The sequence below is a fragment of the Dreissena polymorpha genome, chromosome 7 (assembly GCF_020536995.1).
Source record: "Dreissena polymorpha isolate Duluth1 chromosome 7, UMN_Dpol_1.0, whole genome shotgun sequence".
Taxonomy (NCBI): Eukaryota; Metazoa; Mollusca; class Bivalvia; order Myida; family Dreissenidae; genus Dreissena; species Dreissena polymorpha.
The window spans coordinates 108318224-108344957 of NC_068361.1; the positions used below are offsets into that span (position 1 = coordinate 108318224).

Genomic DNA, 26734 nt, shown 5'->3' on the forward strand with positions numbered 1-26734 from the left:
CAATGATATTCAAGGCAAACCCTGACATCGAGAATTACCTGTCTCAACAGGCAAGTCTAGGGACGATTGTAGATATAAATCTAGACCAGATCTTGACTGTAAAGAGCAAGTCTGAGTTTATTATAAGAACACAGATTGATACAAATGACCCTTGCTCAATCGGTGACATTTGCAGCTTGCCCAGTGGCCAGGTCATTGTTACAGATAGAAATGACAAAAGAGTGAAGCTGTTGGACCAGCATTACATTGTGTCCAGTCACTGTAATTTGTCAGGCGAGTCATGGGTCATTTGCCAAATCACATCCAGTGAGGTGGCTGTAGCTGTTAATAAAGATGTAAAGTTTATCTCTGTGAGCAATGGGCAGCTGGTGAGTGGGAGGAAGTTCCAGTTACAGCATAAGGCTGAAGGTATTGCCCACCATCAGGGAGCATTGTATGTCACCTCTGGCTCTGCCCTCTACCACTACTCTCTGAATGGATCACTCGTGAAAAAACTTTATGAGGATGCAGTTGGCTCATTTACAGGTACATGTTTGTGTTTTTTGTAATACAAATAAATGATTATTTGTTTAACACTTATGAACACGTTTGAAATTAGTTTTTTGAGAGAAAAAATAAGAAAAGACTATTAATATTATTTCATATACTTAGTATAATTATCCTGATCAATTTATTTATTATTTACCCATAGATAATTTGACTGAAATGCTGGTGCTTTTTTGTATGATATACAGATGACCAGATAGAATTCTGTATCTCAAAGTGTGAAATCATTTACTTATCAAAAATATAGAAAAAATACTTTTTAATAATGTACAGAATCACATCATAATGATATAATGACATTGTGATAGCATGTATATATATATATATATATATATATATATATATATATATATATATATATATATATATTTGCATAGTTCCATTATAGTTTTACGTTTATTTTCATAATTTATCAATCATTTGTTGCATTTGTGAGTGTTTTGTTGTTTTTCATGTTTTTCATAGTAATTAGGTTATTAGTCATTGGAATTGTTCACGGCTGTTGTGTTCAATTTGTTTGTATCACACTTGTTGATTGTGTGGAATAATAATCCCCTCCCTCACCTTGGTGCTTGTGAATCAAAATCCCAGTAAATCAACTTGTGCTGTGCGAAGTAACTTATCGAACCACCTCATTCATGTTATATTTCCGTTATATAACATATTCCATGTTTTGCAGTGTTTAGATGTGCAGTAAGTCCAGGTGGGGACAAGATCTATGTCACCAACAACTCGCAGAACAAGCTCATCACTCTGGCTACAGATGGCACCCTGATATCTACTTTCGAGGACCCTGAATTACTATACCCACAGGGTGTACATGTAACACCATCAGGACAAGTGCTAGTCTGTGGATGCGGCTCACGAACACTAATACAGTTGGATCATGAGGGGAAAAAGAAACTGGCAACTCTGATATCAAAAAAAGATGGACTTATGAACCAATCGTCTGTCTGCTACAATACCAACACTCACCACATCATTGTTGGACTAAGTTATTACAATAAAATCATTGTTATTGAATTGCGATAGATCTTCCATAGGATTTTTAACCAGGTTTTTCGAAGAAAAAAACTGGTCATTAGATTGGCAAACGTCGGCGGGCAGGCCGGCGGGCGGAACAAGCTTGTCCGGGCCATAACTTTGTCGTTCATTGTCAGATTTTAAAATCATTTGGCACATCAGTTAACCATCATTAGATGGTGTGTCCGCAAAAGAATTATGTTAATATCTCCAAGGTCAAGTTCACAATTTGAGTTTTAAGGTCAAAAATGGCCATAAATGAGCTTGTCCGGGCCATAACTTTGTCATTCATTGTCAGATTTTAAAATCATTTGGCACATTTGTTCACCATCATTATACGGTGTGTTGCTAGAAAGAATTTCGCCGATATCTCCAAGATCAAGGTCACAATTTAAGTTTGTATGTCAAAAATGGCCATAAATGGACTTTTTTCAACTGAAAACCTGGTTTTGTGACAATTTTGTCCCTTGTTTTTAGCTCACCTGAGCACAACGTGCTCATGGTGAGCTTTTGTGATCGCCTTTTGTCCGTCGCCCATGTGTGTCGTCAACATTTTGCCTTCTGAACACTCTAGAGGCCACATTTATTGTCTGATCTTCATGAAATTTGGTCAGAACATTTGTCCCATTCGGCATTGATACCTCGACTGAGTTTGAAACTGGGTCATGCTGGGTCAAAAAGAAGGTCACTAGGTCAAAAAAACAAAACCTTGTGAAATTTGTAGAAGTCACATTTGATGCCCAATCTTCATGTAACTTTGTCAACATGTTTGTCTAAATGATATGTTGGTTGAATTAAAAAATGGTTTAGGTCCGTTGAAAAACATGGCCGCCAGTGAGCGGGGAAGTATTCCTTATATAGCTATAGAGAAACCTTGTGAACACTCTAGAAGTCACAATTTTTGCCCAATCATCATGAAACTTGTTCAAAACATTGTTTCATTGATATCTCGGACAAGTTCGAAAATGGTCCAGATCGGTGAAAAAACATGGCCGCCAGAGGGCGTGGCAGTTTTCTATATATGTATACATTGTATAATGAAAACATCTGAACACTCTAGAAGTCACATTTTTGGTCAAACTTTCAAGAAATTTGGTCAGAACATGTGTTTTCTGGATATAATGGTTAAGTTTGAAAAAATGGTCCAGATCGTTGGAAAAACATGGCCACCAGGGGGTGAGGCAGTTTTCTCTATATGTATATAGTGAAAACATGTCTAGTTGTGATAAGCCATAATGTTAAAGAAAGATAACCTGTACATACTTTCTAATAGTTAACTAATAGTTAACTCCCTTATACAAACCTGGGACTTCTTTCATAAAGTGTGGTGTACATAAAGACAGTAGTTTGCATGCAATTTAATAATCCTATGTCATAAAATAACTGTACATGTTCTAATTCACTGTAGAGCCTTATCTGTGATCTTTTCTGATAAGCCAAGTTAGCCTACTGTGTTTTGGTGTATTTAGCAGACTGCTGTGCTATGAATTTTTTTCCATGGCAAGATTGTTATTTGGCATTTTCTACATTAGAAAGACTCTTTTGATTGAAATAACTTTTGTAAATTCTTCTTATTTCTAGCTCACCTGTCACAAAGTGACATGATGAGCTTATGTGACCATGTGATGTCAGGCGTCCATATGTGCGTGCATGTGTGCGTGGGTGTTCGCGTCCCTCAATAATTTGCTTGTGTATACAGTAGAGGTCACAGTTTTCATCCAATCTTTATGAAATTTGGTCAGAATGTTTATCTTGATGAAATCTGGGTTGGGATTGTATTTGGGTCATCTGGGGTCAAAAACTAGGTCACTAGGTCAAAAACTAGGTAAAATAATTTAAAAACCTTGTGTAGACAATAGAGGTCGCAGTTTTCGTCCAATCTTCATCAAATTTGGTCAGAATGTTTATCTTGATAAAATCTGGGTTCAGATTGTATTTGGGTCATCTGAGGTCAAAAACTAGGTCAAAAAGTAGGTCAAAAAGTAGAAAAACCTTGAGTAGACAATAGAGGCCGCAGTTTTCATCCAATCTTTATGAAATTTGGTCAGAATGTTTATCTTGATAAAATTTGGGCTGGGATTTTATTTGGGTCATCTGAGGTCAAAAACTAGGTCACTAGGTCAAATAATATAAAAACCTTGAGTAGACAATAGAGGTCACAGTTCTCATCCAATCTTTATGAAATTTGGTCAGAATGTTTATCTTGATGAAATCTGGGTTGGTATTGTATTTTGGTCATCTGGGGTCAAAAATTAGGTCACAAGGTCAAAAACTAGGTCACTAGGTCAAATAAAAGAAAAACCTTGTATAGACAATAGATTTCACAGTTTTCATCCAATCTTTATAAAATTTGGTCCGAATGTTAATCTTGATGAAATCTGGGTTGGGATTTTATTTGGGTCATGTTGGGTCAAAAACTAGGTCACTGGGTCAAATGATAGAAAAACATTGTGTAGACAATAGAGGTCACAGTTTTCATCCAATCTGCATGAAATTTGATCAGAATGTTTGTCTTGATAAAATCTGGGTTGGGATTGTATTTAGGTAACCTGGGGTCAAAAACTAGGTCAATAGGTCAAATATTAGAAAAACCTTGTGTAGACAATAGAGGTCACAGTTTTTTCATCCAATCTTTATGAAATTTGGTCAGAATGTTAACTTGATGAAATCTGGGTTGGGATTGTATTTGGAAAGTCAGGTGAGCAATTCAGGGCCATCATGGCCCTCTTGTTTTCATTTGAGCCACTGGAGTTTTCCACTCTCCATAAATTGTGTTCTTTAGATTGAGTTAGACTTATTTTATAAACTAAATTTTTGAAACAACTTCAAGACTAACAGTAACTAATATTTTTATCAGTTTTTTTTGACAGATTGTGAACTTTTTACATTCATTAAGGTATTTTTCTGTATTTGTTCATTTTAATGATGCGTAGATTCTTAAGACTAAAGTTAGTTATTTTCATTAAAGCTGCTTTGGTTTTCACTTATAGATTAATTCTTTGAGTGTATTCAGGCGTATCTGACTGGACACCTTTAGTTAATTGAATTACAACCAGAAATTGTATTAGAAATAGGCGTTCTTTAATTAGACTCGATAAATATTTCCGTATAACATAAGTGCTCACTATGTTACATAACTCGTAACCGTCCCATGACGAGTTCACTTCCGTAAGCAAACGAGACAGCACTACCACCGTTGTTTATAGTAAAACATTGTGAATACTTTTAGTCACATTTTTAGTTCAATCTGAATGACACTTGCTCATCTTCACACATAGTGACAATCTTTATGAGCATATTATTTTTTGCTCATGGCGAACTTTTGTGATCACCTTTTGTCAATTGTCTGTCTTCCGTTGTGCGTCATGAATATTTGCCTTGTTAACACTGTAGAGGCCACATTTATTGTTGGATGTGCATGAAACTTTGTCAGAAGATTTGTCCCAATAATATCTTGGACGAGTTCAAAAATGGATCCAGTCTGTTGAAAAACATTTCCGCGATGGGGCCATTTGTTGTTCATTCTTCATGAAACTTGGTTTGAACATTTGTTCTATTGATTTCTTGGGCTGCAAAGAACAGGTTATTTCTTTTTATCGCAGGTGAGCGACTTTGGGCCTTTCAGGCCCTCTTGTTTATTTGTTGTAATACCCCCACAAACGAAGTTTAGGAGGATATATAGGAGTGAGCTTGTCGGTCTGTCGGTCGGTCCGTATTAAGTGTCCGCTCTCTAATTCAAGTTGTTTTCATCTGATCTTCACCAAACTTAGTCAGATGATGTATCTAGTTGATGTCTAGGTAAAGTTCGAAATTGGGTCATGCTGGGTCAAAAACTAGGTCAGGGGGTAACTTAGTGCATTTAAACATTAAGCATGGTGTCCGCTCTCTAATTTAAGTAGTTTTCATCTGAGCTTCACCAAACGTGGTCAGAAGTTGTATCTACCGTATACTTGCCCTTATAAGACGCCCTCGCTTATAAGACGCACCCCGACTTCGGACTTTATAATGGGTGGATTTGAGAGTGACCCGCGTGTAAGACGCGGTCAAATTTTGCCGTTTTCTTTGGCCAAAAAATGGCAGAATGTTAAAGAAAATCATTTATTAGTAACGCATTGAGAATTTTTCAAACTCGCGCTGCATACAATTAGTAATTCACGCAAGTCTGAAAAATAAAACAATCAAACAACAAAGTAAATAATATTTGTTTATTTAATGATATATTAGTGGGTTTTAATTTATTTTCAAGATATATTCATTCAATAAAAATAATTATCAAATTAACAAAATTTCTAACAATTGCGTATTTAATCATTTGCCCTAACAATTGCAAACAATTGCAAACATATTACGTTTGTAATATCAATGCACAAGCAAAATTGATCGTATCAGTCATCTTAATTGTATTGTTTGACAGGTATTTAAAACTTATAGGTAGATATTTTGTAAGCGTTAAGTTTTATTTCCTAGATTATGCAAATTTTACGCCCATTGTCTATCAACAAAAGGTAACGCCTACTTGCATAAAATTAGCCAATCGCTTGGTAGAATGATAGACACCGAAGCGCAGATCAATATCACGTGTCAAGAAGAAAGCCATATGCGGATAATTGCATGCGGTCGCTCTTTGCTCCCGTTCTTATTGGCCCCTAATAAATAAGGTGTCATCGGCATTAGGAGGTCGTCTGAATAAAAGTGTTTATTTAACAATTGACAGTTGCAAACTGGTAACTTATTTCAGAGGATACTCTAATTGCCAATTATGTCTTAATTGACAATTAACGACGTGGAACAAAGACGATCAGGTGATAAAAACTTGTCAAGTAGCATTTGTAATCGGCAGCGTGTTTATTTAACAATTGACAGTTTCAAACTGAGAATTGATTTTGCTGTTGTTTTAAGCATGTTGGCATCGTGTCGCCGCTTACACACGTATGCTATAATGGCCAATTTATATGACATTTAATGACGTCGCGCGCAGACAATCAGGTGATACAAACTTTTCAAGAATAATCACAAACAATATAATGTCTTACGCCCCCAAAATAACAAAATTAAAATTAAAAATTATAGCCAACAAAATCAGTAACAATACATTTTATTACAAATAAATCAGTAACTGAACATAGCATTCCAATACCGGGTACGGGCCAATACAGACTTTAGAGAAAATGCAAATGGCTGCCGCGATGATTCAAAACAACTGACAAGTGTCCAACTTGGCTAGCATAAGCCCAGTGAACTCGATATTTTGATTTTTTTTTTGTTTATTTTCACCAGTATCTCGCTTATAAGACGCGACCCCAACTGTAACTTATTAATTTGAGTCTTAAAAATGCGTCTTACAAGCAAAAGTATACGGTAGATGATGTCTAGGCCAAGTTCGAACATTGCTCATTGCAGGTCAAAAACTAGGTCACGGGGGTAACTTAGTGCATTTAAACATTAAGCATGGTGTGCGCTCTCTAATTCAAGTAGTTAGTGCATTTAAACATTAAGCATGGTGTGCGCTCTCTAATTCAAGTAGTTTTCATCTGAGCTTCACCAAACGTGGTCAGAAGTTGTATCTAGATGATGTCTAGGCCAAGTTCGAACCTGGGTCATGGCAGGTCATAAACTGGGTCACGGGGTAACTAAGTGCGTTTTAAACATTGAGAATGATGTCCGCTCTCTAATTCAAGTAGTTTTCATCTGATTTTCACCAAACTTGGTCCGATGTTGTATGTAGATGATGTCTAGGTCAAGTTTGAATATGAGTCATGCCGGGTCAAAAACTTGGTCATGGGTTCACTAAGTGCGTTTGAAACATTGAGCATGGAATCCGCTGTTTGTTGTGAAGACAACATGCAAAATCTTTGTGTCAATTTGGCGTGTGGGGGTATTCGTCACGTCAGTGACAAAGCTCTAGTTCTATTTCTCTTAAGAATGGCCATTTGAAAAAAGCATGCATGACAACTTTCTTTATGTATAATGTTGATGCTTATTATGCCCCCCTTCGGAGAAGAGGGGGTATATTGCTTTTGCACATTTCGGTCGGTCTGTCGGTCGGTCGGTCAGTCGGTCAGTCCGTCCACCAGGTGGTTTCCGGATGATATCTCAAGAATGCTTGGGCCTAGGATCATGAAACGTCATAGGTACATTGATCATGACTCGCAGATGACCCCTTTTGATTTTGAGGTCACTAGGTCAAAGGTCAAGGTCACGGTGACCTGAAATAGTAAAATGGTTTCCGGATGATAACTCAAGAACGCTTAGGCCTAGGATCATAAAACTTCATAGGTAGATTGATCATGACTCGCAGATGACCCCTATTGATTTTCAGGTCACTAGGTCAAAGGTCAAGGTCACAGTGACCCGAAATAGTAAAATGGTTTCCGGATGATAACTCAAGAACCCTTAGGCCTAGGATCATGAAACTTGATAGGTAGATTGATCATGACTCGCAGATGACCCCTATTGATTTTCAGGTCACTAGGTCAAAGGTCAAGGTCACAGTGACCCGAAAAAGTAAAATGGTTTCCGGATGATAACTCAAGAACGCTTATGGCTAGGATCATGAAACTTCATAGGTACATTGATCATGACTGGCAGATGACCCCTATTGATTTTCAGGTCACTAGGTCAAAGGTCAAGCTCACAGTGACAAAAAACATATTCACACAATGGCTGTCACTACAACAGAGAGCCCATATGGGGGGCATGCATGTTTTACAAACAGCCCTTGTTAGTTCTTTAGTCTGGCCTCATTTAATTTGTGTTTTTTTTTCAGGAAACAAATGTTATAATGTTTGTGTCTTTAATGCTCTCATATAGCCAGACTTAATAAACGGCAGGTGGTCTTAAAAGAATTGGATGCTAAGAGAGTAAATAATTAAGAGTTGCAAGCACTATGACGTTAAACTGTAAATGTTTGATGTTGGACAAATCAGGTAATTATTTGTTGCTGTACACAACGCAAGCTTAAATATGATGTGCAATGAAGACCCAAAAATCTGCACCAAACTGGATTTAGTTATTATTCAACCAGTTAATTTTACACATTTTGTGTGTGAGTACCTTTGCACAAACAGCTAATTAGCATGTGCTTTATTTGATTGGTCATTACATTATCAGTTTTCCGTACAGTTTTTCTAAACGCCTGCATATATTAACCTAATTTTTTAGTATGTGAGTCTATCTGCATGACTTGTAGATCAAGTGGGAGTTTCGTTCTGACCCATTGATTTTTGACGCAGGTACGGCCTTGTAAATTTTCTTGAACATGATATCCGGATTGTTTTTCCGAAACGCTTATAAAAACTTATGTTATTTTTGGTGTGTTAGTTAACCTATTTGATCTACAGATCAAGTTCGAGTTTTGTTCCTGTCAATCTATTTTGACGAAGTTACTTGATTGGACACATTTTCTCTAAAAGAACACTTCAGTAATTTTTTGAAATATTGACCTGATCTTTGGTGTGTGACTCTACCTGCATGACTGTCAGACCAGAGATGATTTTTTTTTCTTATGTGAAGTGTGAGACGAAAGTGGAATGAGGGGACATCTGTACCCTATGGAGACATATCTTGTTTTTAAATTAAATTAACTCAAATAAACAAAGTATAAGCAAAACATTTTGGTAAATATTTATACATCCATGCATAATATATACATTTATTACAGTTAATATTAAGGTGTAAAATCGGAATAAAGAAAATATACGAAAACAAGTGTCGTTATCCAGAGCTGCAGAAGGAAAAAAATAAACTTTGAACATACTAGTGTTCTATTGTGTATCTTTCTTGTTTGAAAGATAAAACATATTATAGGTTCACCACAACAAATTACAGTTTCTGCTTCAAACATGTACTGAATATTGTTATTGTGAATCAATACTTTATGACGTCATTTCAAGCACTGACTGGTCAGTTATGTGGTGTAAATACTTCTCGTTTTCAGAATTAAACTCTTAAAAAAAATGTTGTGAATAAAACGGTAAAATATGTGAGTCAAATAAACTTTGGGAGACATCTGAATGGAGTGTTTTTACTGACAACTTTGACAGGTATTAAGAATGTGTCCAGTGTTGACAAACTTTGCACCATTCTCATTTAAAAATCTACAAATCAATAAATGTATGTGTCCTTTGAAGTGCAAAAGTACATCTTTTAAACAGAGCGGTTTTCTTCATCCACTACATAGTTACCAGTTGACATTTACTTCTTCATCTGGTGGCAGAGCTTGAGCTAGACAGACTTGCCAGTATACTGCTGATCGGCATGTGCTGGACAGTGGTAACGATTTTGGTTTGGTAAACTCTGCCATGAAGTCCTTTCCAGCTTTAAATGTTGTGTCTTTGGTCATCACTGGCCTCTAGCAACCATGTTGATGTTGCTTTTAGGTTTCATGATGCTTCATAGCAACTTCTATTGTAAAGTGTATCTATTGAAAAAGCTGGGAGGGTTGTACATATTGTTGTAATTTTTAGAAGATGAACTGAATTAGACTGCTTTTTCTTTGATGCCATCGGGTCATGGTTGACATCATTTATCAGAACAGGTACCATGTTACCATTGATTCATATCATTTATTAGCGAAGGCTGCTTGTCAGATATTTCAACAGTTGCCATTATAAATATTAATTAAATGTTAGGGGTCTATCAGTGTCAATCCACACATCAAAATATGGTAGGGTGAGCAGATTTGTATAAAAAGCCAGATACAGTGAGAAGCTGGGAGAGAGTGGAATTGATCGTAGAAATGAAATGATATAGAAGTTAAATTATTATTCCCCCACAAACGAAGTTAAAAGGGGGTATATAGGAGTGAGCTTGTCGGTCGGTCTGTTGGCTTTCTAATTCAAGTTGTTTTCATCCGATCTTCACCAAACGTTGTCAGATGTTGTATCTAGATGATGTCTAGGTCAAGTTCGAAAATGGGTCATGCCAGGTCAAAAACTAGGTCATGGGGTCACTTAGTGCATTTTACACAATGATCATGGTGTCTGCTCTCTAATTCAAGTAGTTTTCATCCGAGCTTCACCAAACTTGGTCAGAAGTTGTATCAAAACTTTTTGTGAAGACAACATGCAAAATATTCTGCATCAATGCGGCATGTTGGGGTATTCGTCACATCTGTGACAAATCCTTAGTTATATTTGGTGTACAGTGTATATATTTATTATCATAGTGTGAAAATAAAATGTAGAGTATATATACTGTGTTGTGAAGTTTTCCCCTGTAAAATTGTCCCCATATCCCGTAGGGCTGTGGTTTCAGCATCAGAAGTGTATTGTTCATTGTTGGATGCAGATGCCACATATAATATGGATGGTGCAATGGCAACACAAAACAAAAATGGCATCACTCAATGTTTGGTACTTTCATTATTTTGATATCTACTTTGTGATAATAGTTTAGTTCTTTCGGGTCTCAGGAGAGCACCTTAGGCCCCATGGCCTTCTTGTTTTATTCATTTCTTAGTTTTTACAGGAGCTTTTAAGTTTCAATGCTAAGATGTATCAATTTAAAGCATTAAATGACCAACTTAAAAAATGCCCTAATCCGTGAACAAGTCCCTTTAACATTACGTATTAAATCAGTATGTTTTGCATGTAATTTTCTTTAATTTTTTACACAATGATTATCAGTATTTTTACAGCGCATATCATTTATGTTTTTGTCGGAGTAATTGCCCTTTCTTTAAAATTACATATGAAAGCTTCTTTGCAGAATGCCTACTTTAAGCATGTAAATCATTTTACACTTTTTCAGAATCAAACGCCAACACAATGATAATCAACAAGTTCTGTTCAAGGGACATAATTCTAAGGCCTTGTGTTTTTCTTTCTTTTTTTTCAAAGTAGAACAATATTCTACCTTTTTGACAACAATGCACTTGTGGTGGGTGATACACTGTCTGTGATAGCTACATTGTTATACCCCCACAAACAACGTTTAGAGGGGTATATAGGATTTTTTTGTCTGTCTTACTGTCTGTCAGTCGGTCTGTCTGTTGGTCAGTCTGTGTCCGCTCTCTAATTCAAGTAGTTGTCATCAGATCTTCACCAAACTTGGTCAGAAGTTGTATCTAGATGATGTCTAGGTCAAGTTCAAACATACCGGGCCAAAAACTAGATCATGAGGTCACTTACTGCTTTTTTTAACATTCAACATGGTGTCTGCTCTTTAATTCAAGTAGTTTTTATTCGATCTTCGCCACATTTGGTCAGAAGTTGTATCTAGATGATGTGTAGGTCATGGTCGAAAATGGGCCATGCCGGGTCAAAAACTAGATCACAGGGTCACTTAGTGCGTTTTAAACATTGAGCATGGTGTCTGCTGTTTTTTTGTGAAGACAACATGCAAAATATTCTGTGTCGGTATGTGGGGGTATTTGTCACGTCTGTGACAAAGCTCTAGTTTATACTTTTATTTTCCCAGTATGTGTGGTTCAAGTAAGGCAGTTGTCGGTTATTCTCATAATTATTTACACACACCTTTCAACTCTAGTTCAGACATAGCAAAAGATTGTCATCCAGAGGTGCAATGCAAATAGCCAGACTTGACTAACTGTTAATTTAATATATAATATCTATCAGATCACTCGAGAGAGTCCAGCATCAGAAAGTATATTTCAGTTTGGAAAGTTGTGCATGAAGTTTGTGTCTGGCGCTTTACCGCTTACTGTTTGAATCTTTTTTGTTTGTCTGTTACTGAAATATAGCTAAAATCCACCGTGTCCAATTACATTAATTAGTGCCCAGATGTTTGGATAAGCAGAGATGCAGAAAATTTATCGCTTTCGTTTTGTAAAGAATGGGACGGGCATATGTATTCTTACTTTGGGCCAAATGAATTAGCAAGGTTAAGAATATATGCCATACGAAGGTCTAATAACGGGCTATGCAAACTGCTCCTGCCCTTTTAATCAGGCAATTTTATTGTTGTTTAATGCCGCCTTTCATAAGGATGAGGGGGTGGACAATAGATCTTCAATTGTCAGTTGGTATTTATTTCCTTTGTGAACTTGGAAACTTCCATATTTTGCTTTTAACTTTTGGACGAAAACCGAGTTGTGGCCCCTTTGTGTACAAAAATGAAATTATTTAAACACATGTCGCCCATAACTCAACAAGTATTGCTGCAAGAGAGCTGAAACTTTACAAAAATGATAAAATGCATGGTAACTTGTGCACCTTCATGTTTCGGCTTGGGTTTCAGAGGCGTATTTAGGTGGGGGGCTAGGGGGCTAAAGCCTCCCCAGCTGGCTGGCTAGACACGATTTTTAATAAAAATGAGCCCCTTACAGTTTCAATCCACTTGTGTATTTCCTGTCATTTGTCCCTAATTAAGCCATAAACAGCTGTCGATTTGTGTGATTAGCCCCCAGGCATGTGTACAGACGATCTAACCTTCGTCAGCTAAAGTGCACGCTTGAGCGCGGCTTCATTGACTGTAAGTAATCAACTGCGCTATTTGATTGGCTGAAGAAGATACATTCAACTTATGAAATTCATCCATACATTTAGCTATAGATAAATGTTTACAAATGGCTGCCGCATGAAACTTGTGAAAAACAATCTTTCAATTTGTAGCAATTAAAGAGTTTAGACGAACGCAATGGACAATCATTATTATTTTCTCGGTAATTTCTTTGATGAATTTAATTGGTATTAGCTCTTTAGAGTGATAATCCTTTTGAGTAACAAGTTATTGCCAGTGAAATTCAACTGCACACTTAATGAATGGCAATTTTTTTGTTTTTTTTTTTTTTTTTACAAATCGGGCTAACTGCTTTGATGTTCATCCATAGTTTTTAAAATTAAAAGACTCAAAAATGAAGAATTACTTTGCTATATGAAACTAAATCATTTTCTTAAAGCGTGACAACATCGAGGCAGCAACACCCGAATTAAACTACACAAGAAACCTAACGACTCCCTTTGTTGACACTTTTGTGAACGAAATGGACACCCAATTCAATGATTTGCAGACTAAGGCAGCCATGGGATTGAAGTTTATACCTAAACAAATGTGCTCCTCTCCTGTCAGTGCTAGTGAACTTGAATGGTTCAATGATGATCTCCCTTCCCCTCAGTCCCTCCCTGCCGAGTTGCACTTTATATGGCAGGCTAGGTGGAAACGTGTACCCAACCCACCTACTTCCCTTCAGGGCTCTGTTGCACACTGTGATTCCCAGCTGTACCCCACCATTTACACTGTTTTGTCCATTTCATGTGTGTTCCCTGTCACATCATGCGAGTGTGAAAGGAGTATCAGTGCCCAAGGACTTGTTAAGACAAAACTAAGATCATCAATGGGTCAGGACAGGTTGTCCGCTGTGTGCCTGCTTTCCATTCATAGGGACATGGACATAAACATTTTAATGTTGTACCTAAGTTGACCTAGTAGGATATCCAACAAGGTTAAATAGGAGGTCAACCCATCTAACTCCGTTAAAAAAGTTATGGATAAAGATAATGTCTCTCACCACTTTAGTGGTTTGAGAGACATTTGATTTACCCCTGTGTGTCTGTCTGTCCGTGTGTCTGTCACACTTGATGTGTAAACTCAAGTTCTTTTTTGTTTCACATGCACTTTTATCATGCAAAATGCTGATTAGATAGCAGGAAATCGCATCATTTCAAGGTGCCATTTCAAAAAAAATTTGACGACCGAAGGGGACACCCCTCCCGCACCCTCCCCTGTTGAGCCCCTCCTCTGAAAATTTTCTAGATACGCCTCTGGGTTTTCCAACTCAACTGCAGTTGTAAGCCCCTTTTGTTAGCAAAAAATTACAAGTCTTATCTTGTCATACATCAGTAAAAAAAAATTCTGTTCATGGCCTTAAATGTCACAAATATATTAACCAGTGAATTTGCACACCTCAATTGTTTGGAGTTTTCAGACAAAAGCGAAATTAGGGGCATCTGTGTCATACTGGAACATTTCTTGTTAAATCAGCCGCATGACTCTTATGAAAGTATATCTCTATTTTCTATTGCAACATTAAAATTCAACAGTGTCATCCTTTAAAAGTGTTAACTTAATGTAGAAAATAGTTTTACAAAAAATGTGCCAAGGATAAATTGTATTGTGATTCATCAGTTTTGTTTAAAAAAACTCAGTAGGATTCATTTGATAAATGTATTTCCAAACATTATTTTTGTCTACAATAATACATTGATGATTTATAATGACGGTAGTTAATGAAAAATTAACTTGCCACTTCTCACTGCCCTTCCCGACCACCCCCAACCCTTCCCCCACCCAAAGAAAAATGAGTGGATAATAAGCCACTTAATCATCCTGTGTGTTTCCCATTGATTGCAGGTCCATTCAGGAGGAGTTAAGCAGCTCCAAGAGTGAGACTGTCAGTCTGAAGGCCCTGTTGGAGGAGAGACAACAGCAACTGGAGGAACGTGTGGCTCTGGTAGGCAACAGAGTTGTTCCTCTTGAACCTTTCATTCAGTTACCTCCCTTTTTTTAGTTGAAATTCTACTATGCAACCTAGTTATCATCCTTGTAACATTTAATTTTAACTTACAATTTTCTAAGTTACCTCCCTGATTCAAGAAAAACTTCCCCAGTATAACAAGATACCTTCCTTTTCTCCTGGTTGAGTTTAAATATGGTTGTTGTTTGTTGCCTCCCTTATTCAATTGAACTTTAATTGTATAATCAGTTACCTCTGTAATTCAATTGAGCATCTTTAAGTATAGTCACTTACCTCCCTTCATTTTGTTGAACCACAACACATTTAGTTCCCACCCTGTTTAAAAATTAAACATCCACATAACTTTACTTACTGATGTCCCTTTGTTTAGTTAAAATGTCACAGATATAGATCAACTGTTTTAGATATTGAGTAAAGCATATTCCCTCTGTTTGTTCAAATATTCAATCATATTATCTACCAGTAGTTAAAATTATTTCTTTTGTTTTCAATCTACCACTCTTCGATAGGTGGGTCATTTAGAGTCCACACTGAGCAAAGAGCATGAGGAGATGGAGAGACGAATACAGAAACTGGACCAGAATGTCCAGAAACATGTGGTGGAGGTCCAGGAGAGAACAAAACAGGTGTGGGAAGTGTTACTGATTGGGTATCAATGACGCTTATGTGTTCTTATTGCTGGGCAGGAGAGGACAAAACTGGTGTGGGAAGTGTTACTGGTTTGGTATCAATGACGCTTATGTGTTCTTATTGCTGGGCAGGAGAGGACAAAACTGGTGTGGGAAGTGTTACTGGTTTGGTATCAATGACGCTTATGTGTTCTTATTGCTGGGCAGGTATTCATATAGAAGCAGCTATTTTAAAATTGTGTGGATAAGCTGCCTCAAAGAAAACATTAATATGAACATTGAATAATTTGCTTATTAACAACATCATGAGAGGAAAGTTAAAATCAATTTTATTCATATTCTGGTGGTCCTGTGTTGGGTATAAAAGATTGAAGGACAATTGTTGAATGTATTTGTTGCATTTGCTTTGCAGTGTGCTTAGATCCATATATTTTTCTTGAATGCTTTTAGCTTTAATGAGTACATACTTACAACTCAAATTTCTTCCTCGTATGGGCAAACCCATGTAACAAAAATATGTCTCATGCATTATAACCACGACTATAAAATCAAGTTCAATCATCTTATACATCGTAACAAACACAACACCTGTTACAATTGACATCAAAATGCGGGTCTTTTGTGGAGAAAAACTCAAAACAATAACAGGGTAAAACAAGAAATGTGTTTGTCAGAAACACTTTGTCCCCTTCTGCGCAACTTTGAATTTTATTTTTTTTGACCTTTGACCTTGAAGGATGACCTTGACCTTTTACCACTCAAAATGTGCGGCTCCATGAGATACACATGCATGCCAAATATCAAGTTGCTATCTTCAATATTGCAAAAGTATTCATAAAATGAGCGAGTTTGGCCCCATATATTTTACCTCTGACCTTGAAGGATGACCTTGACCTTGACCTTTCACCACTCAAAATGTGCAGCTCCATGAGATACACATGCATACCAAATATCAAGTTGCTATCTTGAATATTGAAAAAGTTATTGCAAATGTTAAAGTTGTCACAAACAGACCAACCAACCAACCAACCAACCAACAGACCAACAGACAGGGCAAAAACAATATGTCCCCCACCATAGCGGTGGGGGACATAAAAAAGTGATCACGCCAAAAAGTTTTGTGCCGCCTGGATTTCAGGCAATGAGTTTACATGAAAAAAGCCTTACAGATCGAGTCGCAACTTCCAGCAACCAAGTGGGTCAGTTGCTGGGAGATTGGTTGTTACAATGAATATAAATGTTTTGCAAGACAGCATTCATACATTTAATAATGTGTTGCTTATAACATAATTCATTTAACAAAATTATTAAAAAATTTCAGATTGCAGACTTGGATGATAAGCTTCAGCAGACACAGTCACAACTAAGGGAAGTAACCCTTCAGCACCAGCAGGGGACACAACTCTGTAACAAGCAGCAGATGGAGCTCCAGTCAAAGACAGCAAAACTACAGGAACTTGAAACGGTATTTTACCTTCAGTGTTAATCTTTCATTGCCTCTAGAATCTGGTTAAAGTTAAAAATTCAGCAGTATGACTATACTCAGTGATGCTGGGGTTGGGAAATTAAGCGCTCATGTTTGCCGCAGTGACTCAATCTGATATATACTTGCTTTGATGACAAGTTTCAAAGAACTTTTTTCAAAAACAATTAGTAATTTAATGTGAGATTTCACCCATCCCTGGCCACCAAAAATCCCCAAAACATACATCAAATTTAAAAGAGGATAATTGCCCAATATCTTTAATTTTACTTTGGAAATGTATTTAAGGCATTGTGAGGGAACTACTAATTTATGAATTGTTCTATGGACTTTGGCTGCAAACATTTGTACTGAGCAAAATAATTTAAATAATGATATTTTCATTCCAATTTTTATAATGGATAATAAAAAAAAGAATTGTGTACATTTTTGTTATTTTTTTTTGCAGAATCCATTCAACTTATTAAAAGCTTTCATTTTGTACTATTAATTGTTTAACATAAATATAATAAAAGGCTGTACTAAAATGAATAGATAAAACAATTCTGTTTATAAAAAGTCCAATGGAGGACAAATTGGACCATGTACACTCAATAAGAAGATATGCATGTATTTATTTACAAATTTTTAGTGTGGCATATCTGACGAACATTTGATCTTTTGGTTGTGGCATAAACCTAGTTAAAATAAGGAAAAAATGTTATGAAAAAAAACACAAAAGCTATAATTGAGTGAAAAATTATTTTAATTTTGAAAATTTCTTCTCTGAAAGAATTAATTGTTTTATTGAATATTTCAGCTTGTTGAGAGACAGAAGACCAAACTGGATGAGCAGAAAGAAGAGAATGTGGAGATAACTCAGGAACTGAGACTAACCAGGTGGCTTTTCTTGATATGTAATAGAACTGAGACTTACAAGGTTGCTTCCCTTGATTTGTAATTGAACTGAGACCTACAAGGTTGCTTCCCTTGATTTCTAATTGAACAGAGACCGACAAGGTTGCTTCCCTTGATTTCTAATTGAACTGAGACTTACAAAGTTGCTTCCCTTGAAATGTTTCTGAACTGAAACTTACAAAGTTGCTCCCCTTGAAATGTGCAGAAACTGAGTCTTACAAGGTTGCTGCGTTTATGTTGTTTTCGGAACTGAGGCAAGGTTGCTTCCCATCAATTTTTAGGGAACTGAGTCTTACAAGGTTGCTGCCCTTATGTTGTTTCGGAAATGATTCTAACAAGATTGCTTCCCATTAATTGTTAGGAAACAGATTCTAACAAGATTGCTTCCCATCAATTGTTAGGGAACTACTTCTAACAAGATTGCTTCTCATCAATTGTTAGGGAACGGATTTTAACAAGATTGCTTCCCACCAATTGTTAAGGAACTACTTCTAACAAGATTGCTTCCCATTAATTGTAAGGGAACAGATTTTAACAAGATTGCTTCCCATCAATTGTTAGGGAACTGATTTTAACAAGATTGCTTCCCATCATTTGTAAGGGAACTACTTCTAACAAGATTGCTTCCCATCATTTGTAAGGGAACATATTCTAACAAGATTGCTTCCCATCAATTGTTAGGGAACTGATTTTAATAAGATTGCTTCCCATGAATTATTGAGAAGACGAGTTTTTAAACACAGTTACTGAGAGTTAAATGATGCTTCCCCCCAATTTGTTACACTTGCAATTATACTTCCCTTGAATTGTTAAAGAAGCATATACTGACAAGATTTCTTCCCTTACATTGTATAGGAACTTAGAATTGCAAGGTTGCCTCCCATGAATTGTTCAGGAAATAAGAATTACAAGGTTGTTCACCTTGAATAACTTAGTTTATCACATGCTATACCCTGTTTCCAATGTAATACAACCATTACATAATTTTTTATATTACACATGTGTAGTACAACATTTTTAAGCATTTTCATTGGCTTAGTTTTCGTTTATTGACCAATCGCATTTTGTTATTTTGCTTTGTAAAAGCCGAGGCATTCCAAATGACAACAGGAAATGTAAACAATATTCGAGATTTATCATTTTGTTTGCGTAAATATTTATTTAATTAACTCATTTAAAAGCATGTGATAAAAAAGATCTGACACTCGTTGTCATATCATACCATATTTTATTAAACTCGTCCAGGAAATTCGTTAGTAAGTTCGCCAAAGGCTCGCTTACTAACAAAATTCCTGAACTCGTTTAATAAAATATGGTATGATATGACAACTCGAGCCATATCCTATATATCTAAGAATTACAAGATTAATTAGCTTGAATTGTTTCTAATTTTAAAAAATGCCTCTTGTTGAACTGCACACAAGTAGCATACAGCCAATGTATAGAAAATGTGAACAAAAAACACAAATAAGAAACTGCAGTATAAATTGCTCTTTTATTGCATCAAACTGTGATTTCAGTACAAGTTCATATTTTGGACCCATATGATCAAAGCCTTCTTAAATCTCAGCCTAATTTATTTAAAATTTCAAAACTTTTGTTGGAAAGGGTTATCAAGCTTTATTTACACATGTGTTACAGGGAGCAGTTGCAACAACAGCACACTGACTTCATGTCTACCAGACGTGAGCTGGCACACTCGAACAGAGAGCAGGAGAAGTTGCAGAGAGAGCTTGAGGAATTGAGAAACACACTAGAGGTCAGGCCGCATGTCAGTTAAAAGTCTGAGTTGAAAATTAAGAAAAAAAGGAATAAGATTTGTATAAGGCTGGATGCCCTCCACCAGTATGTGAGTCTCGTTCTGTTAAAACGGGGCTTAATGCATGTCTTTCAAGTGTCGTCCCAGATTAGCCTGTGCAGTTTCTACAGGCTAATGAGGGATGACACTTTCGGCCAGGACTGAAGTTTTGTTTTAATGTAAAATTCCTTGTTAGCAGAAAGTGTCAGCAAAGATAAGCCTGTTCAGACTGTACAGTCTAATCTGGGACTACACTTTAAGCACATGCATTAAGCCCAGTTTTTCATAGAATGCCCATAAAGTTTTTACAAATAATTCTTTACTTTATTTAAAAGTGAAGAGCTTTAGTGATTCCTTTAATGGGTGATGGTATTTGACTGTCAGTAGGTGGTTACAAAATCACACACCTGGTACATAGACCGTACCATAATTCTGCTAGTTAAGGAGCAAGATTGTACTATGTAATTATTGTTCTAATTAACTGTAATTGACCCTCAGTGTGGGATAATGGGGCTTTATGCATGTGCCTTGAATAGAGTCGTCGTAGATTACCCTGTGCAGTATGCATAGGCTTATCAGGGAAGACACTTTCTGTCTAAACTCGATTTACATTAAAGAGAGACTTTCTTTAAACCAAAACTACAATAAAATTGTTAAGTGTTGTCCCTATTTAGCCTGTGCGATTTGCACAGGCCAATCTAGGACGACACTTTAAGTACATGCATTAAGCCCAGTTTTCTCAGAGCTAGGCTCAATCAACTGTACCTGTGTGTCACAGAGCTATGAAGTCAGACAAGGCCAGACTGGCAGAGGATTAAAGTGAAAATGGCTATATGCAACCAGCATTAAACCAGAACATTTTGTGATTAAATCGCAGCCTGTTCAGGTTTTTTGCTGTTTGCTGCCCATCAGTATTATGAGGGTTGAAAACTGAACCTTTAAAACTTGAATCTATTAAGAAATGTCTTAAATTTAATTTGATTTTCTAATTGACTTCAAACACGTCAAAGTGCATATGTAGGGTGAAAGGGTTAACTGTACATGTGTGTTACAGAGCTATGAGTCCGACAAGGCCAGACTGGCAGAGGAGCTGGGTGCAGCCAAGGCCAGGGTGGATGAGGCACAGTCTAAGACCTCCGTGGAGGTACAGAAACTCTCAGACGAACATGATGACAGAGAGCGCAAGTACCAGTCTGAGGTAGGGGGAGAAGTGTCATGGGTTTGTACTTAAGCCATGCTCTATGAAAAGGGGGTTAAATTTATTTGTGTAAAGTGCCATCCCAGATTAGCCTGTGTAGTCCGCACAGGCTAATCAGGGACGACACTTTCCGCCTAAACTTGATTTTTGCTAAGAAGATACTTTCTTTAAACAGAAAATATCATTAAAGCGGAAAGTGTTGTCCCTGATAAGCCTGTGTGGACTGCACAGGCTAATGTGGGACGACAGTTAATGCACATGCATTAAACCCCTTTTTCACAGAGCATGGCTCATTTGTAAAAAATTAATGAGCAGCTTTTACTATTGTGAAAAAGTAGAGATAATAAGTACCGCATTTGTTAAAATCACAAGTAGAAAAATAGCAATTGGCTGTGGTGTACAGAAAAACTAAATCATGCTAAAATAATTTTAGTAACATAAGACCTGCCAAAAATTGTAGATTTGCTGTAGGGGATGGCTGTACTTTATTTATTTTAACAATATTTGCATGCTGTATGTGAGCACATTGCTTGATTTATAAAACCATGTTTCCCCTCATAGGAGAGAATGTTGCTTTATGAATGAAACGGTATTTGCTTACCATATGTTAGCACATTGCTTTATTAATGATACCATATATCACCCCATTGTAGAGCTTGTGTTTGTTCACAATACCACATTTGCCTACCAAAGATGCGCTTGTTGCGAAAGGAGATAAGAGACTACCAATATAGATACAATTTTGAAGCGCAAAAAATATTGTTTTAAATTTTATTAATGATATTTGCCTGCAGAAAGTGTACCCATAGCTTTATTTACAATACTGTATTTCACCCCCACAGGTGAGTGCGCTGCGAGAGGAGATGGGAGACTACCGTGAGGCCAATGACATCCTGAAGGCACAGCTGAGGGACAAGACCAGACAGCTGGGAGAGATGGAGAAACACTACGCAGACCAGGTGTGTACGGTATTTTACACCTCCTTTAGAAACCCTGGAAACAGTTGTGCCTAAGGAAAAAAATTTAGATCAATTTTAATGTTCATATTATTTTTCTGCTTGCAGAATTACACATTAAGCAATATACTTGTCTTTAACATGGTAATGTTAAATGACCATAACACAAAATAGAAACTGTAATAATTGATTGAACATTTTGCTGAAAAGCATTGAGCAAACAGGCCTTGGTAACTGTGTGTGCATGATGGAATTAATTAGCTTGTACTATTCTAGGTAAAATATTACAAGAGCCAGTTCAGTTATTATATGCTGGCTTTTTAAAAAGTTGACTATGAGAATGTAGAACAAGAAGTGTTATTATTTCCATGCTAACAAGGGCATATTTTTATGCCCCTGGTAGGTTGGTATATAGCCATTGGACTTTCCTTCCGTCTGTCCATCTAGTATTCCGTATTTTGGACTTTTTTTCCAAAATGCTTTTAGATATTTACCTGATATTTGGTATGTGTGTTTACCTTCATGACTTACAAATGAAGTCAGAGTTTTGTTCAGGTCCATTGATTTTGGCGAAGTTATGGGCTAGGATTATCTGTTCAATTACGGTTTGTGTTGTTGTTTTTTAAAGAAACCCTTTAAGATGTTCAGTTGATTTTAAGTATGTGACTCTATCTACATGACTTACAGATCAACTTTGAGTTAAGTTCCAGTCCATTGATTTTTGGCGAGGATATGGGCCTTCTATAATCTATTTACTTTGTTATAACCGATTCGAGATATTTTTTAAGAAAGCCTGCAGATATTTAGCTGATTTAGGTATGTAAGTCTACCTACATGACTTGCAAATGAAGTGTGAGTTTCGTTCCGGTCCAATTAATTTTTCGGCGAAGTTATGGGCCTTGTTCTCTATAATAACCATTCTCCGGAGAATTCTATATGAAATTCTTTCAGATATTTGGCATGAGTTTCGTTCCAGTCCATTGATTTTTATGCTCCCCCAAAAAAATTTGGGGGGAGCGTGCATATTATCAGCTGGTTCTCGTCGGATGATTTTTGACAGAGTTATGGCCCTTTGAAATTTTCCATTGTACATATAGTGCAATTCTTGTCCGAGCTATTTCTCAGCAACTTATTACGGGAATTAAATGAAACTTTTATAATGAAGCTTTATGGGAAGCTTAACTACCTTGAGGAGATGCGCATGTTATTAGTGGGTTCTGGTTAGATGATTTATTTAGAGAGTTATGGCCCTTTGACATTTTTAAGTTGCTAAACCATCCATCATATTATTTTGTCAAAAGTTATGCCCCTCAAGACGTTTCCTTTTATCTGAATATATAGTGCAATATTGTGACAAAAAAAAACTTTGGGGAGCATCACCCGTCTCCGACGGTTTCTTGTTGTCAAAGTTTTGGACCATAACTTTGTCATGATGTTTTCAATTGTGATATAGCTTCTGTGTGGCTTTGCAGCTCTTGGTGGTCTCTTTATCAGACACTTTGGCAATCAGTCAGTGTGCATCAAATGTTTATAAGTTTTTGGAGCAGTTAACTTGCCTAATACTGTGTCTATAAGGTAAATACTTGTTGACTATTGTGTTTGGTGAAAATATGCTCTAGGAAAAGAGAGTTTAATGCATGTAAAATGTCGTCTAATATTAGCCTGTGCAGTCCGCCTAGACTGGAATTTTGTTAAATAGAGACTTTATTTATACACAGAATTCTATAAAATTGCAAAGTGTTGTCCCAGATTGGCCTGTGTGGACTGCACAGGCTAATCTGGGACGACACTTTACATAGGTGTATTAAGCCCAGATTTCCCATAACGCTGCTCATATTTGTGTACATGCACTCCATAGGTGAGACTGGCGGCCCAAGAGCTTGACAACATCAATGAAGAGATGGAGTCACGCAAGGAGCAGATGGAAAATTCCAGTGAACAAATCATACTTAAGGTAAAATGCCAAAGCCTTGTTCTTTAGGTATCACATATTATATATTGGAAGCATGCCTAAGTGGGTAATCAAAATAATATGCAAGGTAGTGCTTGCATAGGGCCAGTTCTTTAAATAATCCTGTCGTTTTGATTATGTTAAAATTTAAACAAAAATCATGTTATGGAAAAATGCAAATAGGAGTGAATAACTCATATTCACTCTAAAATGCCAAGCTGTTCTAACGCTAGAGTTTTTATGCCCCCAGATCGAATGATCGGGGGTATCCGGGGTATATTGTTTTTGGCCTGTCTGTCTGTCATTGTATGTGTGTGTCTGTCCCAAAACTTTAATCTTGGCCATAACTTTTGCATTATTAAAGATAGCAACTTGATATTTGGCATGCGTGTGTATCTCATGGAGTTGCACATTTTGAGTGGTGAAAGGTCAAGGTCATCCTTCAAGGTCAAAGGTCAAATATTGAAGATAGCAACTTGATATTTGGCATGCATGTGTATCTCATGGAGCTGCACATTTTGAGTGGTGAAAGGTCAAGGTCATCCTTCAATGTCAAAGGTCAAATATATGGGTGGGGGCATTGTATTTCACAAACACAGCTCTTGTTATCCTTTTGGAATGATTTCCCCCCCCCCCCCCCCCCCCCCCAAAAAAAAAAAACTGCACAAAAATGGATATTTAACGACAAAGACTGTGCAAGAAAAGCCCTGTTTTGCAGCAATAGTATAACGTTTTGGTCTGCATGTTACAGGACTCGGAGATTGCTCGCCTGCAGGCCAAGATCTCAGGGTTGGAAAGAACACTGCAAGCAATGAGGATGTCTGACTCCTCTCTCATGTCCAACATCCAGGGCAGGGAATCAGATATCCTTGGTAGGTATACATTGTGAGACTGGTTTTATATTTGAGCCTTTCTCTGGGAAAACAGGGGTTAAAGCATGTGTGTAAAATGCCGTCCCATATTAGCCTGTGTAAAAGGCACTCTTTGCTTAAATGCAATTTTTCATATAAAGGATGTCTCTTCTAAACAAAAATCCACTTAAGGTGGACTGCACAGGCTATGCTTAAACTGGGACAATACTTTCCGCACATGCATTAAGCCCAGTTTTCCCAGAATGCAACATTATTTATTACATAAAGGGAATATCTTAACCCTTTACCACTTAGATACGTATTTTAACGCATTTGTAGTCCCTTAGAAAGTTACATTTAATTAAAGACCTTTATTAATAAATTTAAGTTTTTAAGGGTCCATTTCCAACCCTTAGATACTGATAAGCAGCAAACAGCATAAAACCTGAATAGACCGCAAGTTACTCGCAGGCTGTTCTGGTTTTATGCTGGTTGCAAAAGCCATTTTCACTTTGCTTCTTATGGGGAAAAGGGTTAACATCCATGGTAATTGTGGCTTGTGTGCATGCACTTTAACTCTCAAGTGTCTAACACCCATTGCTCGGTTTGATTTTCCATTTCATTTTGATATATTGCAAACATGTAAGGCCAATATTCTGCATACACATTGCACTCATTATTATAAATCAAGCATTTGTTATACCTTTACAAGCAATTTGTTTTGGAGGGAGCATGTTCATATTTCGCACGAGATTCAATTCAAATTAAAATATGTGATCCTCATGAAGTAAAAGCTCAAGACATGATTGTCCTCACCAGTGATAAGTTATTGATATGCAGGGATATTAGCCATGTTTGTGACAAAACTCTAGTTCAGTTTATCATTACACAGGCATGTCACGGTCACATCGGCAAAGTGATGGCCAGGGGAGGGAAATCATTCTCACAGATGTGACGGTGTCTGCTCCAACCCAGCAGTATGGAACACAGGCTTTTGAAGTCGAACAAGAGGTGGAAATCCGCTACATTCCTCGAGGAAGGAACAATAATTCTGAGAAAACGGATCAGGAAAATATTGAGCCTACAGGGCCAGTGCGTGTCTTGAACTTTGCTGAAGATGACCAGTCAAAAACCTCTGGTCTTCACCGACCGAAACCAGTCTTGCCAAAGGGAGTCACCAGTAAGAAAGATCGGCCAGTATATGGGAATTCTAAAGAGTCTGCTGGAAATAAAAAAGAGCAGAAAACCAGTGCATTTTCTCGAGTCATTGCAGAGAAACCTAAGCCAAAAGAGGAGCCAGTATTTCCGGGTGAAATTGGACAAGGTTGGTTTTATTTTTCTTGATGATCAGGAAACATAATACAGTACTCATAATTTACATTGACCCATAAATCTTAAGTTAATAAATTTAAAATTTATGTTTTACATGTATACTCATATTTTACAAAGATCATTACTTAAAGCTTAAGTAAATAACTCTTTAATATTGTTGGTGCAATTGAGTGGCTCATTAATTGTGGGGCAATTTGCATTTGATAAAAAATTTAATTCTAGTTGAAGTTAACATTTATTTCTTCACTTTTGAAAATATTTAATATTCTTTTTCCTGAAATTTGAACTGGATTTAACATAGTAATTTTGAGAGGTTTTGTTATTCACTTAGGTTTGATAAATAAGTGTTTTTGTTTCAGAACCAGTGACCGCAATGCGGATGTACAGTGCTGATACCTTTGACCTTGAAACATCTGATCTTGACCCTGAGCAATGGTATGTTGAAAGATATAACACTGCTAACCCCACAGGGGGCTTAAAAAACCTTTTATTTCTACAATCTTTTTTTATATACTTCCCTCTTCTCCCCCACCCCGCCACCAAAAAAAGAAAAACACACAAAGTAGAAAGTAGGGTGGGGTATGCTCCATTCACCATTCCATGCTGTCTGTCTGTCCGTCCATCTGGGAAAATCA

General features: G+C 36.8%; 1 protein-coding gene across 2 annotated transcripts in view; it reads left to right on the forward strand.

Annotated features, from left to right (window-relative positions):
* Nucleotides 1–26734, forward strand: part of LOC127837292 (coiled-coil domain-containing protein 18-like) — a 90316-nt gene that overhangs the window by 60753 nt on the left and 2829 nt on the right. For both annotated transcript variants that reach the window (XM_052364205.1, XM_052364206.1), the window contains 11 exons: nucleotides 14881–14980; nucleotides 15514–15630; nucleotides 16955–17098; nucleotides 17916–17995; nucleotides 19655–19772; nucleotides 20866–21009; nucleotides 21852–21968; nucleotides 23824–23919; nucleotides 24668–24788; nucleotides 25660–26091; nucleotides 26459–26534. In XM_052364205.1, coding sequence (XP_052220165.1) covers nucleotides 14881–14980; nucleotides 15514–15630; nucleotides 16955–17098; nucleotides 17916–17995; nucleotides 19655–19772; nucleotides 20866–21009; nucleotides 21852–21968; nucleotides 23824–23919; nucleotides 24668–24788; nucleotides 25660–26091; nucleotides 26459–26534 — 1545 coding nt within the window. The remainder of the gene's footprint in view (nucleotides 1–14880; nucleotides 14981–15513; nucleotides 15631–16954; nucleotides 17099–17915; nucleotides 17996–19654; nucleotides 19773–20865; nucleotides 21010–21851; nucleotides 21969–23823; nucleotides 23920–24667; nucleotides 24789–25659; nucleotides 26092–26458; nucleotides 26535–26734) is intronic.